At 39.7% G+C, this 16978-nt stretch overlaps 1 protein-coding gene across 2 annotated transcripts in view; it reads right to left on the minus strand.

The window, feature by feature from the left end:
• Nucleotides 1–16978, minus strand: part of SYNDIG1 (synapse differentiation inducing 1) — a 192306-nt gene that overhangs the window by 37453 nt on the left and 137875 nt on the right. For both annotated transcript variants that reach the window (XM_018559548.1, XM_018559549.1), the window contains exon 3: nt 11425–11562. In XM_018559548.1, coding sequence (XP_018415050.1) covers nt 11425–11562 — 138 coding nt within the window. The remainder of the gene's footprint in view (nt 1–11424; nt 11563–16978) is intronic.

The following is a 16978-nucleotide window of genomic DNA, read 5'->3' on the forward strand; positions in this document are numbered from 1 at the left end:
TTTTGACTTGTGATGTGATGAAAGAAAAATCAAGTAGCAATAGTGAAGCTTCAGAAAGTGCAGATTTACAGAATTGATAAAGCAGGAGAAGAAGGGAAATTCTGGTCTGCAGGTCCTCAGTTGCAACTCCTCTGCAGCAAGCGGAACAGTGAGCAGCACGGAACAGTGAGCAGCACAGTAGTGACATCATCAAATCTCAGTGCATATTTAAGGACTAGCAGCACCACCTTAGTGCCTTAGATAATCTCACACTGCAAATATACCACTGTGAGGCCCTGTGAACCTCTATGAACATTAGTTCTGTGCAACTAAAAGCAAAAGCGAATGCTCTTCATAAATTGTTTTTAGGTTGAATGTAACATTCAGAAAATACTGCAATATAGGCTCTAGAAGGAGCTGAGGAGTATAGGGAAAATTGACTTATTTCCTATAATCCTCACCTCCATCTAGTGGCTTTAATGTGGCACTGTACTGCTCGACAGGAGATAAAATACATTTTATAATTTTTTAATGAATGCAAAACTGCAATATTGGTGTTTTATATCTGTTTGTTGTTCAGTTCTAATCATTGATGCCATCCTAACATTTTTCAGGCAACAGAGGCAAAAGTAGGGAGAGTTTTCCTATGGCTTAGTATGGTGATGCCATAGAAGTTGCAGAACTGATGACTTTTAAATAATGGTGCTGCCTTCTTTCTACATAATGTAGGAGGGGTACCTCTTGTTCTGGATAAAGCATTCCCCAGCCTTGCCCGCAGCACGTCCAGCCCGCCCCCCGACAGACGAAGCCTGCACCCCGTCCCCAACCCGTCCCCAAGCTAGTGTAAAGGAGGTAGGGAGGAGACAGGGAGGAGCCTCCCTTTCCCTCACTTGCTTGTCACTGCTTAGGCATCGAGATCGATGGCCTCAGTGGCTTTTTTTTTCTTCTTTTGAGTGGACAGCTTGGACCAATGGCGCTTTGCCATTGGTCCAAGTCATCCACAGAGCTCACGCCTCTAACAAAGAGTAGAGGCTGTGACAGCTCTGGCTTCAATAGTTAGGTTACACATGCAGTGGGGAAGCCCGCTGTCATGTAACCTAACTACCTGTCAAAAGCTGGATGCAGCGCTGCCTGTACTTAACAGGCAGCGCTCCGTCCATGACAGGTTACACATCGGGGAGGATTTCCCTGCTGTGTAACCTGTTAGATGCCGATCTGAATGGAGAAAAAGCTTTTTCCTCCATAATTCTAGGTGAGGCTCTGCCTCACCTGCCTCCACTGACCTCACTTCCCTTGTGTGAATCACAAAAGTGGTTGTACAAATAATTTCACAGGCAAAATAGTTTACAAATACATGTCTGTATGTAAGTGTATATGTATTTGCTGCTGCTGACTAGAGTTTTCCTTTAAAAGGCCCAACATGTTAACAGACGGCAATCTACAATATTTATCATGTCTGTGTTAAAGTGTTGTTTTCATTATGAGTAGAAATAAATTCGAATTAACGCCAAAAAAGCGAGAGTATTTGTAGCGCATGTAAAAGCCTCTAATTCAATCACACACATCCTCACATATATTTCATGTTCATGATCTCATCTTCAGCGGTGCTATATTTTCCTCTGTAGTGGGTTTTCTGGAGCATTAATGATTGCCCTCTGAAAAGCATTCCGAGCAAGCCAAATGTCAGTGAATCACTGATATGCCATTTGTCATCATACTTCCATAAACACAGAAAACAACTGTGGCACTCCTCATACCATTTTTCTGATCATTAGGTTGCAGCAAATATAATCTCATCATAGTTGCACTCCAGGCTTGTTTTTGTCTAGGGAGCTGGAGGTATTATGCTCAAAACGTTTATATAAATATTCATTAGCCCTCTTCATCCAAAAATCTACCTATCTGACATCCAGTCGTTTAATAAGCGAGGAGGATTAGAAGCTTACTGACTTTATACTGGTTAAAGCAAGTGTTCTTTGACCCTAATATAGAAAAATAGACACTCTAATCCTCAACCTTAATTTAGCTAATAAATAGAGTTTACTTTTCTTTATAAAATAGAACAGATGTCTTCAGAGATGTTGGAAATCCCAGACCAATTTATTGAGATTTAGAGACAATAAAATTATTATTGTCTTAAATTCAGACTTGAGGAAAGCATCTTACAGTTTTGTATTGTACATGATTCTAATGAAATCCATGAGTGCTGGTCCAAGAACAAAAAGGTGGGTGGTGATTAGATTAAATAAAGGATAAGTGCACTTTCATTGCATATTGTTTATTCTTCCTTATCCCTGTACCCGGATAACAAAAAAGTCAACCGCAAGAGTTTTGCTAATAAACAGTTCATTCAGACACCAGCCATATAGCAGTTTGTATCTTCTGTTCCTGCAGTAGTTGTTCCTGGCCACCGCTAGAGGGAGCCACAAGGGAAGTTGGCTATAGATGAACAATGTTTGGGGGTAAATAAGCAGCCTATCGCTGGTCTTCCTTTCAGCTCCCTCTAGTGGTGCCCAGGAGGAACTGCTGTAGTAAACATACTGCTTTCTGCTTTAGTAAACACACTGCTTTCAGGCTGAATGTCCCACGTTGGAAACTTGTTAAATAGGTAAACTGGAATCCCTTTAAACTGACTTTTTGAGCAGACTGTAGGGACAAGAAGATAGGATAATACCAAGCAAACCTATGTTAGAAATGTATATTTTATCATTATGTTTCTGCAAGAGAATGCCTGTATACTATAACTTCAAAAAAAGGTCAACTGGAAAATAAAATATTTTTAATAAAAAAGAACAAGTGCCTTGCTTAGGAAGCATGCTGTAAATGGCAGCAAACAGTCATTGTCTTTTCTCTTCTATCCTTGCAGGCTGGTTAGAAAACCGCACGCAATCCCTATTGTTTCATTATGCCAACCCTAGAAATGTCTGCAGCATCACTCCACAACAAATCGGTCCTGGAGTGAGTGTTTATGATTGTGCAGGACTGGGTGGCAAAGAAGCGTGAGGTCAGAAAGATTGTTTGCATTTTTTACTTTCCCGACAGTGTGTTTAGCCAGTTTTATGCTGACAACACTTAGGAATGGATTTGGTGGAATTCACTTTTTTAGAAATTGATGTAAGATTTTGAGTACTCCCTCTACTGTAGCAGCTCAGAAGGGGTGTCTCCAATTAGTACTGAGCTCAGGCATTAGATAAGGTGCCTTAGTTGGGCCAGAATGTTAAAAAAGGGGCATTTTTATGAAATACTTACCTTCAGTTCTGGGACCAGTCTCCCCTCGGTAATTCCTTTCAAGCACTAGATGTCACCAGTCTTCTTAGATGAATGTCAGCGAATGTTATTAAACCCATTTGCTCTGAGCACCACTCAGTCCAGGAACAAGGAAGAAAAGAAAGGCCGCGTGACCAGCCTGAAAACTGCAGAAAAATAATATGTGTTTTTTTTTAATGTATACATTGACGAGAAGGTATGTGTGTAGCCAAGCTGAAGGTCAGCTGTAAGATACTGTATTCATAGTGGTGAAAGGACAGTGCCCAAATTCAGCTGTTTTTCACAATGTGAGCCAAATCTTCACATTTAGGAATATATCGCCAGACCATCCGCCTTAAGGTGTTTAGATCATACCAGAACATCCAACCACCTTTAAGTGTCCATGGGCATCATTTCAGCATACTTTCAAAGCATAAGGGATGGTCTTAGAGGTATATGATGACTATTATTTTGAAAGCTACTCATTTTAATCCCACTTCTTCTTCAAAAAGCTTTTAATAGCTGTGTAACATGTCAATCTCTTTTGCAGTATTTCCTAATCTGGTCCACAGTAGCCACAGATATATTCCACACAATATCAATTGGTAATATGCTGAAAAAACTAATTCATGAACTCTGTCTTATTAAAAATAAATACTACAAAGAACAAAGTGACATGTGGAAAATGCAGTAACCCAAAGAGCCAATCAGAATTCACTTTACTAGAGTCCAATTAGTACATTATTGATTTTGATTGGTTTATATGAGTACTGACTTACTGCTCGAAACCTTTCTCTTTGGATTGTTTTATTGGATAAACATGCAGGAGTTTAAACATGTCTTGTAATACTCATGGCAATTGTAGAAGAAGGTATTATGTCTGTGTAAATGACATGATCAAAGTCCAACAGTAAATATGTATTTTTGTCCCCTCTTAGTTTTAAGAGGCTTTTTAACAAAGGATACCAGCTAATAGGTGTAATACACAAATGCACTGATTCACATCTGTAGGTACAGCATAAAAGCACATAATAAAAAGATGCAGACACTTTCATCTGATAGGAAAATTACAGCACAATTTCTGACTCCACTAGTCACACTGTAAACAGGTCTCTCGTGATGACTCATTTTTACATCATGTACTTAAATCTGCAATAGAAAAACATCAGACTACTTATTTATATAAAGTCTTTGAAGTTCTAAATGATACAATCACTCTAAGTGGAAGATGTGCCAAACAATATACAGTATATGCTGATAGAGAATTTGTATCCATACTTACACATACTCCTGCTCAGATATTCAGCGCTATTCTGAGTCCATTTCATATGCATGTCAGAAGTAGAAGAGGCACCGGCCACAGGTAAACATTGTAGCAGATTGCTAGTGGACTCGGTACCAGAACTGCGTGAGTGTACAGTGGAAGGGGGTAGGTCAGCACACAGTGGGGAGGAGGAATGTTCACAAAAGGCTTTTTGAAAGACTATCATACAGTATATGTGTTTTTCAATAAAATGCATGACAATTTTAAACAAGCATCCAACTTATTAAACTCTCAACTGCTCTAAAACATTTTTGCTATGATCTCAAACATATATTATAGCTGATGAGATTTAATAAGACAGAAGTTTATTAAAACCTATGTGAACAACAACCGCCCCCATGGAGATGAAGAGATAGGCAAGTACTCTGTAGTTCTGTCCTCTGTAGGACTCTGTAGTCTACTGTAGTTCTGTCCTAGGGTGATAACACTGCTCCTTCGAAGATGCAGTATGGTGAAGGAGTGATGTCACACTAGGACAGGAAATGTGTCCCTGCAGCATTAATAGGTGAAAATAAGAGGGAAACGTACGTAGCCACTCCGTCTATGGACTGGATAGCTGCAGCATTTTGTTGTTGGGTTTAGATATTCTACAACAGAATTTGCAGAAAAAGATATAATATTAGAAAGAAATACAATTTATCTTCAGCATATCAGGGAGTTTCATATTTCAACGGCTCAACATACAGAAGACTTTCAAGTAGTATCTTATTTGTGTATCACTCAGCTGTAGATCCTCAAATAATCTCTGAATTCATGCTGACACTCTCCTTCCTTCTGGAGGGTGGCTACTTTTGTTCCCCATGGTCCCTGTGTGTGTTGTAAAGTAGCCAACGCTCCAAGCTCGCTCCTGTGATGGGCTATAATCTCATGTTTAGTTTACTAATTTATATTGAGATTGTAGTCCATTACGGGAGTGAGCTTGGAGCGGTGGCTACATTACAACACACACACACAGGGACCATGGGGGACAAAAGTAGCCATCCTCCAAAATGAAGGACAGTGTCAGCAACAATTCAGAAATGATCTGAGGATCTACAGCCCAGTGATACACAAATAAGCTACATTTTGCTAATTTTTAAGGTACTTGAATATATTTTTAAGATTTAACTCCTGAGTTTAGTGTCACTTTAAGCTCTAAATAGAGCAAATGCATCAGAAGGAGAAGTCTAGTGGAATACAATTTATCAGTTGGATTGTACTGCGTAGCTCCTAACTGTTCCTCATTTGGAGAGACTGTCCCTCTTTTGGAAGAAAATTCATCTGCCACTCCTTCAACTGTCCTGATCCTAAAAATGAGAGGCATGGCAGCAGGGTGTCCTTTGCCTACACACCCCATGCTAAGAGGTGTCCCCCTCTAATCTCAGAAAGCTGAGATAAATAATTCTGAAATGCGGTGTGGTTTTTTTCAAGCAATGGTTCTTGTTAGAAGTGGTGAAGGATTCACACAGAATATAAGTGACTTTAGTGGATTAAGGGGGATGCCTAGAGCCCTGCAAGCCAAATGTTGTGTGCAGAGCATTAGGTTTGTAATTAGTAAACGTTGAATTCCGCTGTTCAGTAGTTTGGAAATTGTGCACAGTAATATGAACAGCACTGGTTTTTTTCAACATTATTGCAACTTTAACTTATGTTCCTTAGTGCTCACGGTTGTTTTCCTGAGTAGGTTTATACTTTCCTGGAAGTCACTGACCTGGGTCAATAATCCCCAGAAACATATATACTTTCATATGTTTTACTGCCACACAGGCATCAGCTTTTATAGGAATTATTAAGGCAATGAAGCCAGCAAACCAAACACACTACAAAAATATAATTTAGTAAAACTTGGTTCATGCATCTTTTCAGCTTATCTATATAACTATTGTCATCACTGGCTCACAGGATTGTGGATGCTGTGTACTGTATGTGTCACCTAGCTTTTTAACTTACACATGGTGAGGGGATCCACAGATGGTATCTGATGTAAAGAAAAAATATTTTTTTCTCATAATCGTAATAAGTCTTATAAGTCCTGTCCTTGGTCCTGATTCCGAGAGGATTAGCAGAACTTTTGGTAGGATAAAGCCTCCATTCCTAAGTTCACATCTTAGCTGGTAGCCAGACCTCATTATTAGTCTCAGCTACTCTTCAAGTTTGAGCAAACTCAAAACCTTTGACTTTTTAGTTCTGTTTGTTGTAGTTTAGTTTTTAGCCCTGAATAGAGTATGGAAATGTTTAAATAAGAATTTCATTATTTATTTAAATTAACCCTTCCAGTGGGGCTACCCCCGCACTGCAAGGACTAATTGCTTGATTTAGTGTAGGGTCTAAATGAAAGAAAATATACTCACCTGATACTCGTTCCCACCTGGCTACTAGACCAGTTCCTGCAACCTCTTCTCCCCTGGGCTCTGGCGGTCTAAGGGCCCGTGACATTATCATATCTAATGCGGGTCCGTTAGAAAGTGTACTTGTAATGAAAGAAGTACAGGGGCTACCATGGTTGGTCTCCTTCTGAAAATGATTGCTCCTGGGCTCTTTCTTCAAAAAATCATAGGCCTAGAATATATTATAAATGAGCGTTCCAATTCCTTATCTCTACACTTGTTCCAAGTCACAGATTAAGAAAGCACTGAGGTCAATACTTCAGCAGGTAAATAACATTTTTATAGGGAGAGCAATGGCAGTCACCATATTTCTCTTAAGGAATGTTTTCTTACAGCAGGGAGGCTGAGTGAGTCAAATACAGAGACTTTTTGTAGCTAAACTGAAAATCTCTACGTACAACAAAAACATTATAGAACAAGTCAAATTACACATACTAAAATGAACACTGTAAAATATACTAGACACAAAAAAAAATACAGACAATACAGTATACTTTCCCTTTAAAGCAGCAATGTTGGCCGTCCTCACATACTGTACACAATTATATTTAAAGCTGAACTCCAGACAGATATCAAAGTCACAAATTACCGCCTTTCTGTATTCATTAATATATCATTAAATGTATGTTTAATGCAAGAGGAAGCACTGAATTTGACTTGGTGGCAGCCTCTTGCAGTTCCTGCACAGAAGAGGTCAAACTAGGAGAGCAGCACAAGGAGGTAGTCAGTTGTGCCGCAGTGCAGAGTGAAAGAAAGATGAGCTCTTTAGTCTGATGCTTCTTCTTTTACTCTCCGGTCACAGGCCAGTGGAGGGACAAGACTTGTAAGTGTTATTGAACTGCATCAGATAAAAATAAGGTATCTTGCCTCTCAGACAGGGCTGTGTTGTCTGGCAAAGCTGTGTAAATCTCAGAACTGATGAAATACAAATGATCTCGACAAGTATGCTATCTGTGCATTAAACTGGAGTTCAGCTTTATTTTTCAACAACAGTTTAGAAAGTATCTCAGCAACTCCTACATACTTGTCTGAATCATCATGAGCCCAATACAAAAACGTATTTCATAACATGACTGAACAGTTTAATTAAGTCACTATAGCACAATGCACCCAGTTTTGGCCATCTGATTTTTAGGATAGAATACAATATTTTCAATTCACAAAAATTTTGTATCACACAGATGAGCTGAATTTGCTTTACTTTTTTGCTCTTTAAAGTACTGTTATCTTCTGACTAGTGCAAGGTTTTATGAGGTATCGTTTAGGAGAGCAGAAAAGGGAACCATTCGCAGTAAAGAGAAAGCTTGAATTATTGAATGCAAAGAAAAAGCAATTGAACATATATGTGATATTCAGGTGCAAGAAGTTAACATTTTGATGGAATTATGGTTAGATAAATAATTGGAAGCAGCTGAAATAACTCCTACAGATTATTACATTTGATCAGCTTACAGGTGTAGTGGGAGGGCAAAGGAGGCAGTTGTCTAGAGTGGGAAAAATGTAATTCAGGGTGTGCAGAGCCAGATTTCTCAATAGCCAGCATTGGCTATAGCCTAGGGCAGCAAGGATGAAAGTGGCAGAACACAGCTAGCAAAATGTCATCTGATAACAATTCTGTGTAAACAGACCCTGCCTGCCAGAACAATCCACCAATGTTTTCATTGCTGCTGCCCTGAACAGTTTGTGAGCTCTTGTTCTGTAATGTGTATGTACAGTTCACCAACTTCACCAAGTGAAAATGCAAGCAGAGCATGGCGACAATATGTCCTACTCTTCTATTTATTGGTGTCAGGTCAGAGTGGGCAAACTGACTATTTAAAGGAGAACTATGGGGTTAAGGCTTTTCCCCATAGTTCTCCTTTGGGTAACGGGAGGAGACAAACTAGCGTCCTCCCGTCACCCTAGGCTCAGTATACCGCAAGCTGTAGCTCGCGGTATACTGAGACTCCGCAGTATACCACGAGCTGCTGCTCGCGGTGTACTAAGACGCTGCAGCTGAAGCGGATCCCAACAATTATGTCTGGATCCGCCCAGCTGCATGACTGACAGCTGGCTCTGCCTACCTAGAGGCAGAGCCAGCTGTACCCGCCCCCTCCCCCGTCCGTTCCGCCAGTCAGCGCCGGCAAATCGGAGCGGGGAGGGGGGAATCCTGCCGTGACAGGATTGAGAGGTGAGCGAACGCTGGTATGTGTTCCCTCACCTCCTGATCTACTGAGCCGACCTGTGACAGTCTCATTGTCACAGGTCGGCTAGAACTATGAGGTGAGTGAAAAGCACTCACCTCATAGTTCTCCTTTAAGCCTCCCTACCCCAGATACTAAAGCTAGCCAGTTGAATGAGGTAGGATCAGGCAGCAAAAAATAACTGGCCTACAGGGGCAGTAATTAGAAACTCTGTCCTGTCTGTGTATGTGACTTTTAATAATATTTTCTTATGGAGTTTTCCAATTTAATGCAATCTAATAGGTATGGCATGGTGAAAATAAAAGCAGGTTTGCTGTCAAATATTATTAAACTATGTACTCAAGTTACAAAAATACACATTTACACCTCTCAGCTACTCCCAACAAATCAGAAGTGATCTTTCATTCACTTGGCTATACCATACTGCAGTATGAGTAGTATGTTATCATAATGCTACTTATGCATGCCAGCACACTGCAGATGGGCTATAAAAAAAATCACTAGTTTCAACTTAATTGCAATTCTCTGTAATAACCTGGAGCCACACTCCAGAAAGTACCTTAAGGGGCCAGTAGAAGTGTATTTTATGCTTTGTAACTTCTCTCTGCTTCTTGTATCACCAGTTACATTCCATTTTTGAAAACAGGTATAGTTTCAATCGTGGTTGTTAGCAACTTTTTGATTTTCTTTATGTTGGAAGCAGTATAGAGACTGCAGTTGATGTGGCGGGGAATAACTCTACTAAATCATAAGCATGTGTTCCCACATTTCTAGATTATTGACACAAGAGATCTGGGTATCCAATGCACTACAGCAATTGTTGTATGAAAAGTACTGAGCATGCAGTCTGTGTCCCTGTATGATAAGGTTGTCTTTACTGTACCACTGTACCTTTTTAACAGGATTCAATCCATCCAATTATTGGTATCCTGCTGTTTTTTTCTATACTTATGGATCTAAGCTGAGAAAGGGGGGGGCGGTCCCTGTGAGAAAAGACACTGATTGCAAGTTCAGTCAAAGTCAGCCAATCAGTACTTCTACCTTACACAAGAGGAAGTGTCGGAGAAGAAACAGGCTGATGATAATTGGAATCAGCCAGTTCAACCAAGGTAAATATTTGAGGCAACTTATTTGCACTTTCAAGTAGACAGAAGCAAGTAGAGGCAAGGAAGGTAAAGTGATATATAGGTTATACATCCACTTAAAGGCAACTGTTCTATTTCAGCTTTGCCTTAATAAGTCATTAAAAAAAAAACCAAGAACTCTAAAAAGTTTGGTTGCTAGAGGTATTAGTAGGAAGAGACAAGTTAAAAGCCAGTTACAAGATGGCTAAGAGAATACAATTGTTACAAACACTTACACTTGTTAGTACAAGGCTGTTTAGGCAATGAAGTTGATGAGATTTTTTTAATGTAGGTAATCAGCCTGGAACCAACAGCAATGGCCCCCAAATATGAAAATGTAGGATCGGAACTGTCAATACACCTGAATCATGCTGATGCAGAGAAAGGAGCAAAGTACCATTTAGGACATTAATCTCAGTTCCTAAATTCACAATAACAGGTAAGCACATATGAAGTAACATTTCATAAATGTGGCACAATCAAGACGCCTTCCAAAAAACTGCAGGACCATAACATACATCTGAGGAGATTATATAAATGATTATTACTAATGAAAGGTAGAAATGACAGTTCATAGATTTTAGGACAAAAGTTGCTGGATATTGCCAAGCAGCTGTCAAAGTTCTATTAACCTGGTATTAGGCTGGCAGACTGCAAAACACAAAGAAGGGCCTTTTAAATGCTTCATAAATCCTTGTGTGGCTTGTACACAAGCATACATGCGCACAAACGCTTGTGTGTACACAGCTGTGTTATAACCTTGTCCATGAAATAATGAATTTTGCTTGTTAAAGCTAAAATTTCCCAGCGGTTGGGAATGTGACAGTAATTGATTCCTATTCACAGCTCCATTGTTCTTTAGCTGCTGTTGAGAAATAAACAATTTCAGCCATGTATGTGAGCACGTCAAGTACAGAAAATGCAGGTAATGACTAAAATGAGTAATAGAAGCTATTAGGTTTTCCATATAAAGACGACCAAAACTCCGGCTGCTAAAGTATCTTCACACAATTAAAGGCGTAAAGCTTCATGAATGAATAATTTATTCTTGTGATAGAGCTGCCCTGCTGCTAAAAATGAACACACAATATTAATGTATTGAAGCAAGCTGGAGAATGTCTGGTAGACATGAAAAAGAGGGATTCATTATTTGCAGTATTTGACAGCTATGTTTTCAGAATTTTCACCAGACTCAAACTTACCTCGTGTGACAAATAAAAGGCAGCTATTCCCAGAGGCCAGAAGCAGCACAGCATGGAAAATACACTCAGGCCAAGGTGGTCCCTTGGTGGCATCATTAAGAAGTTGTCTTCACTTTCTGTGTCACTTGAATAGTCACTCTGCATAGAACACAAACAACAACATCTGAGTTAATGCAATGTGGAAAAGGAACATACAAGGTATAATAACGACACAATGAAACAACAGACACTATGATTTCATATTCAGCTCAGGACTTTTAAGATAGAGGACCCCGTGGGCTTAATTTGTGGCAAGATGTATTCCTCAAAACTAATCTTAAAGTAACCCTGTTCAGTTTTTTTTTTTCTATTAGCAAAAACAAGACCTTATAATAGAAGAGGCCGTTCATGCACCTCTCATGTGGCCTGTGTGTCCTACCTTACCACTATTCCAGTGATGCAACCTTAGATTCTTTGGCATTTGACTTGTGACAGATGCCTGTGTGCCCCACCGTGTATTGTGGTTCCATTCGCTGATCCCTACACCAATGGGGAGTTGTGTAGTGAAGACGTGGTTAAATATTGCAACCACAGCATGCAGTGGGGGATACAGGTACCAAACACTGCCAGAAAAGTAAAATTATAAATAGTCTGAAGGGGCACTTATTCCAGGTTGGTGATTTAACATATTGAAGCCAGAGGGTCAACAGCCAGGCACCTAGCAGTTAGATTAGCAATGACAGCATCCATGTTTCACTCATGACAGGTTTCTATTATCGGGTCACTTTATGGCCCTGATTATTTAATTTGAGGGTCTGTATTGTTGGGCTGCATAACTAGCTATCTCTCAGTGATTGAACTGGTAAGCTATATCCACACCACCTAACTTCACACATATACCCCTACCCATCACAGAGTCTCTTTCATTCTGACGCAACAAAATGAGTCTCATTTTACATATGACATTCTATGGAAAATAAAATTAAATCTAAAATAATACAACAAGAATGATAACCCTCCTCCCTACTTATATGAGCTGTGGCTTGGGGATAGGGAACAAATATACATTTTTAGTAGAAAACAATGTTAATTATATTACCATCATTACTGACATCTATTTACTTGGGCTGTTGAAGGGAAGCCTTTGTTATTTTAAGGTTTTAAACGTGTTTAGCGATGTGATTTAATTTTTTACTTTTTACTATGATCATTAAAATTGAATATTATATATTCTTTGTTACTTGTTCATTAGACAGCTCCGCTTTTGGGATTTCTGTGCTTAAGGAATTTTTTGTTTATTATATTTTTTGAAACCCAGGAGATTAGTCTATTTTTTGTTGATTCATTGCGATACTCCTTTTCCCTTGTGTGTTGAATATTTAAAACAATATGGCCACTAATATTTCTAAACACAGCATAATGATTATGAAAGAGAATGTCTACAACATGTTCTGCTTAAAAATCATTGCTCGTCACTGGGGTTGTCATCTGTCCTGCTTCCTTGGCACATTTTCACTCTGCAATAGTTCTTGAACAATGTGGAAGGAAATGGTCCTGTGGCACCAGTCACAACTAGTGCAAGGTAGAATAAAAGATGATCTGGTGCCATTTACTGCTAGGAAAGGAGAGGACATAAAATATTCTGCCATATTTGGCCAATTTTTCTTTGTATGTCACTTTTGCTATAGTACATTTTATACATCGTACAGCCGCGCGGCTTCACAGACAATTTTAGGGCATTCCCCAAGCATTCCCACAAATCTAACACAGACATGTTTAACTCATCACTAGTCACCAAAAGATTCTTTTTTTACATAAGACATTATGCTGAAACTTATTTTATGGTAAAATAAGAGATTAAAGTTGTGTATTGCGGCTGTCAAAATCCTCGAAAAGAGAAAAGTAAGAAAAACTCATGTGAAATATAATTGGGACTGTATAGGATTCAAGCACAGATTGCATAGCTAATGCTTTTAATTATTAGAGGATTTCAGCATGAGCATAAAGCAATATGACAAGAAGGTTTTAATGAAAATAAGAGACGTGTCTGCTAATAAGGGACTTTTTACAAACCTTAGCCACTGTTCATAGCAAATGTACTTTGATAATTATCACATATAAGCAAGATTACCAGGAATGCTCTGAAACACTATAAAAAGCAGCTGGAGGGAATTTCACTTGTGATGACTTCTTCATACTATCTTAGAATATACACCCTTATAACATGTAAATGTTCTGGGGCTAGCTTAGTATACACACTTAAACCCTGTAAGTCTACATTCTCACGGGTAATTGTACATTGTATGATTATCCGTGGCTCTAGATAGATGATTGTATCTGGAAGCAAAAAGATTGTGTCCAGGGACAATCATCTATTACAAACCTTTCCTTGTATGATTACATGCAGACTGCCGCTGACAGATGTTGCTGCTGTCTGCCTGTTATTCATTTGAACAGGCATAGTGACCACTTCTGTATTGACCCACCTCGGATTCCTGCTGAAGAATCTGTATGTTCTTGCCACAGGAATCACCAGCTACAACCTAAAGTCCCGTGTGAATGTAGTACACACAGGTACACCCTGTAAATGCCCTGTGCCTAACTTAGTATACACAAAGGTATACCCTGTCAATACATTGTGAACATTTGATGGGCATAGTTAGGGTCGTCCTCATAATGAGGTAACCTAAGACTTTTGTCTCAGGTGGCACCTCAATCAGTCATGTGGGGTGGGGGGCATGCAGAGTGGCACGATGGCAGTGCAGCAGTGGTTTAACAAAAACTGTAGTAACCCACATAGGTGCTAGAGGGCTCCATTTGGGGAGCTGATTAGGAAAACTAAACTGTGAAGCTTCCAGTATAGAAGGGCTGAAATGCCTTCCGATCGGCTGACAGAGCACCCAGAGCGGCTCCCTGGACGGCATCAGAGCGCTAGCCGCAGCTTCCTCCCTCCCGCCAGGCACGCCCGCACGCTGCCCACCTGTCTGTGGCTCTCTGGATGGCAGAGCAGACAGCTGCATCCAGGTAAGACATCCCCCAAAAATAAGACCTCGTGTCTTTTTTCGTAGAAAAAAAATTATAAGACACTGTCTTATTTTCGGGGAAACACAGTAGTGTAATGTTGTTCATAAATGAGGTTTAATTGACTCCAGGAAAGAAGACTCTTAACTCCAGGCAAAAAGCTTAGCTGTCGCTTCTTGAAGAAGTGGTCATGGGGACTTCTTAAGTTGTGATTGTTTTGTTAGGTGATGCTTCAATTTCAGACAACCACAGAACCGCAGATGAAAACAGGTGCAAAACCGGTGCAAAAAACATGCAATTGGAAAAGTAGTGGAAGCTCAGAACAAAACAGGGGCACATGTTAAAAGACAAATTTGCACATAAAAAAAATGATCTAAGAGGCTAAAACTGTCGCAATTGCTATGATAAATTCCCCCCAGTATGTACTGTATGTGTGTGTATGTATGTATGTATCTGAGTGTGTATGTGCAGTATGTATGTATGCATGCATGTGAGTGTGTATACTGTAAATGTCTCTGACTGTGTATGTACGTATCTCTGTGTGTATGTGTGTGTGTGTATATACACTGCTTAGCAAAAAAGTCACCACCTGTATCCCGGGCAGTGTTATGATCTGGGGTTGGGTCAGTTGGTCAGGTTTAGGTTCCACAACATTATGTGCCGAAAAAATGAGGTCAGCTGCCTACCTGAATATACGGAATGATCAGGTTTTTCCATCAATGGATTTTTTTCTTCCCTGATGGCACATTGGGCATATTCCAAGATGACAATGCCAGGATTCATTGGGCTCAAATTGTGAACGAGTCTTTCAGGGAGCATGAGACATCATTTTCATGTGTGAAAATTAAGTATCACGCTCCCTTTCACAACAGTAGTTCAGCCGAAACAAGATCATGTGCTGCAAATGTTTACATACATTTGCGTACTGTGAGAAAGCCCAACTCCACTTATAAATTTCCCCCAATTTGAATATCTTCTGTCTCTGTACATCTACGAGTCCCACTATATTTGCATTTCACCCGGAATTGTTGAGCACACTTTCAAATTACATGCGACATAGTGAAACAATCTATTTTAATACTACAAAATGCATGAAGCTCTTCGCATAGTGAGAATATAAAAATAAGATTAAAAATTCAAAAGTTTCAGTTGTAAAAACAAGTCTAAACTTAATGTGTGTGAATACTTCCAATATGGTAGCTGGCAATATTAATAATATTTATAATATAGCAAAAGTTAAAGGATTTTGTATGCCTAGCTATTTTAAACTGACCATATGCCTTTAATTTGTTTCCTCATTCAGCCCCATGGTGCTGAATGAGGAAACCATTTTCCCCCCGTCTATGCTGTTTAGTCCCCATGGCCGCCCCCTGGCTACTGCTATCAGAATACCTGAACAATCACTGTAGCTGTTTGGTGGCTGTCACTGTTCACCTGGAGAGATTCTCACTTTCTGCCCTAATGACCTGATGTTGTCCCCAGGTAGAATGTAATGAGAAATCAAAATTTTAGTTTTGCTGCCTAAACAGAATTAGAGAGGAAAGGGGACACTTGTTCACAACCAGCAACAACTGTCATGGTGGAATTTCCTCCTATTTTGGTGGGATTTTCCACCCTTTCCTGTTGTGTCTCTGGACAGGAAATAAGCAGTTACCCTAATGGGGACACGGGAACAAAAAAAATAAATGATCGACAGGCTAAACCTTCTTCTCAACACACCACTTGTCGGTTGGGGTGGATGAGTAAAGAGAAGTACAGAACAGCTGTGTAGTAGCCAATAGCTCTGAGCACTACAGGCTTTAATAGTATAGTCAATATATAGTTTTCTTGGCATTCTAAGCATATTGGAGCTTCTGTGCCTTTTGCCTGGCTGTTGTGGGTCCATTGTAATAGTACAGATATGTCAGCACACCAAACATGAGTATTTTGTATCGAAAATCTCACAATAGCAAAAAATTGAATACAGCATGTAGTATGTATAAGGGATCCCACCACAATGGCCACTAAACTAGATATTACTAACCTTTCTAGTAGTCAGTGCTAATAAGCAAAACATATGATAAACCGGGGGAAAACAAACCCACCCACACATACCAACATATACACATCAAAGGAATTTAACAACAAAAATATAAAAAAGTAGCAATCAATTCTAGAGACCTGGCAACAGAAGAACGGGCGGAGAAACCCAACATTTCAGGGTGAAAACCCCTTTGTCAAGTTAAATAAACAAAAATTGGCTTATACTGCTTCAATATGCAGTCAGGGGTGTGCAGTTTCCCAACTTTTTACCATGTTGTGGGTTCATTGCTGTCAATACTTTTAAACATTGGCTGGAGACGAGTAAGCAGATAAGGACTTCTGAAAAGCCTATTCTCTGCCAGTATGCTGCAGAGAAGAATCTTTGCTCTCTGTATGGAAGCAGTGATCTCTCGGCAGAGAAACAAAACACCCCCTGCTGATCCTAACCTATAACTCTGTAATCAGCAAAGCTCACACTGCTTGCTCATTAGAAATCTCTAGCTCTAACTCAGTAGGGGGGGGTGGTGGTGCG

The sequence above is a fragment of the Nanorana parkeri genome, unplaced genomic scaffold (genome assembly GCF_000935625.1).
Source record: "Nanorana parkeri isolate BGI_ZX_2015 unplaced genomic scaffold, ASM93562v1 scaffold402, whole genome shotgun sequence".
NCBI classification, from domain to species: Eukaryota; Metazoa; Chordata; class Amphibia; order Anura; family Dicroglossidae; genus Nanorana; species Nanorana parkeri.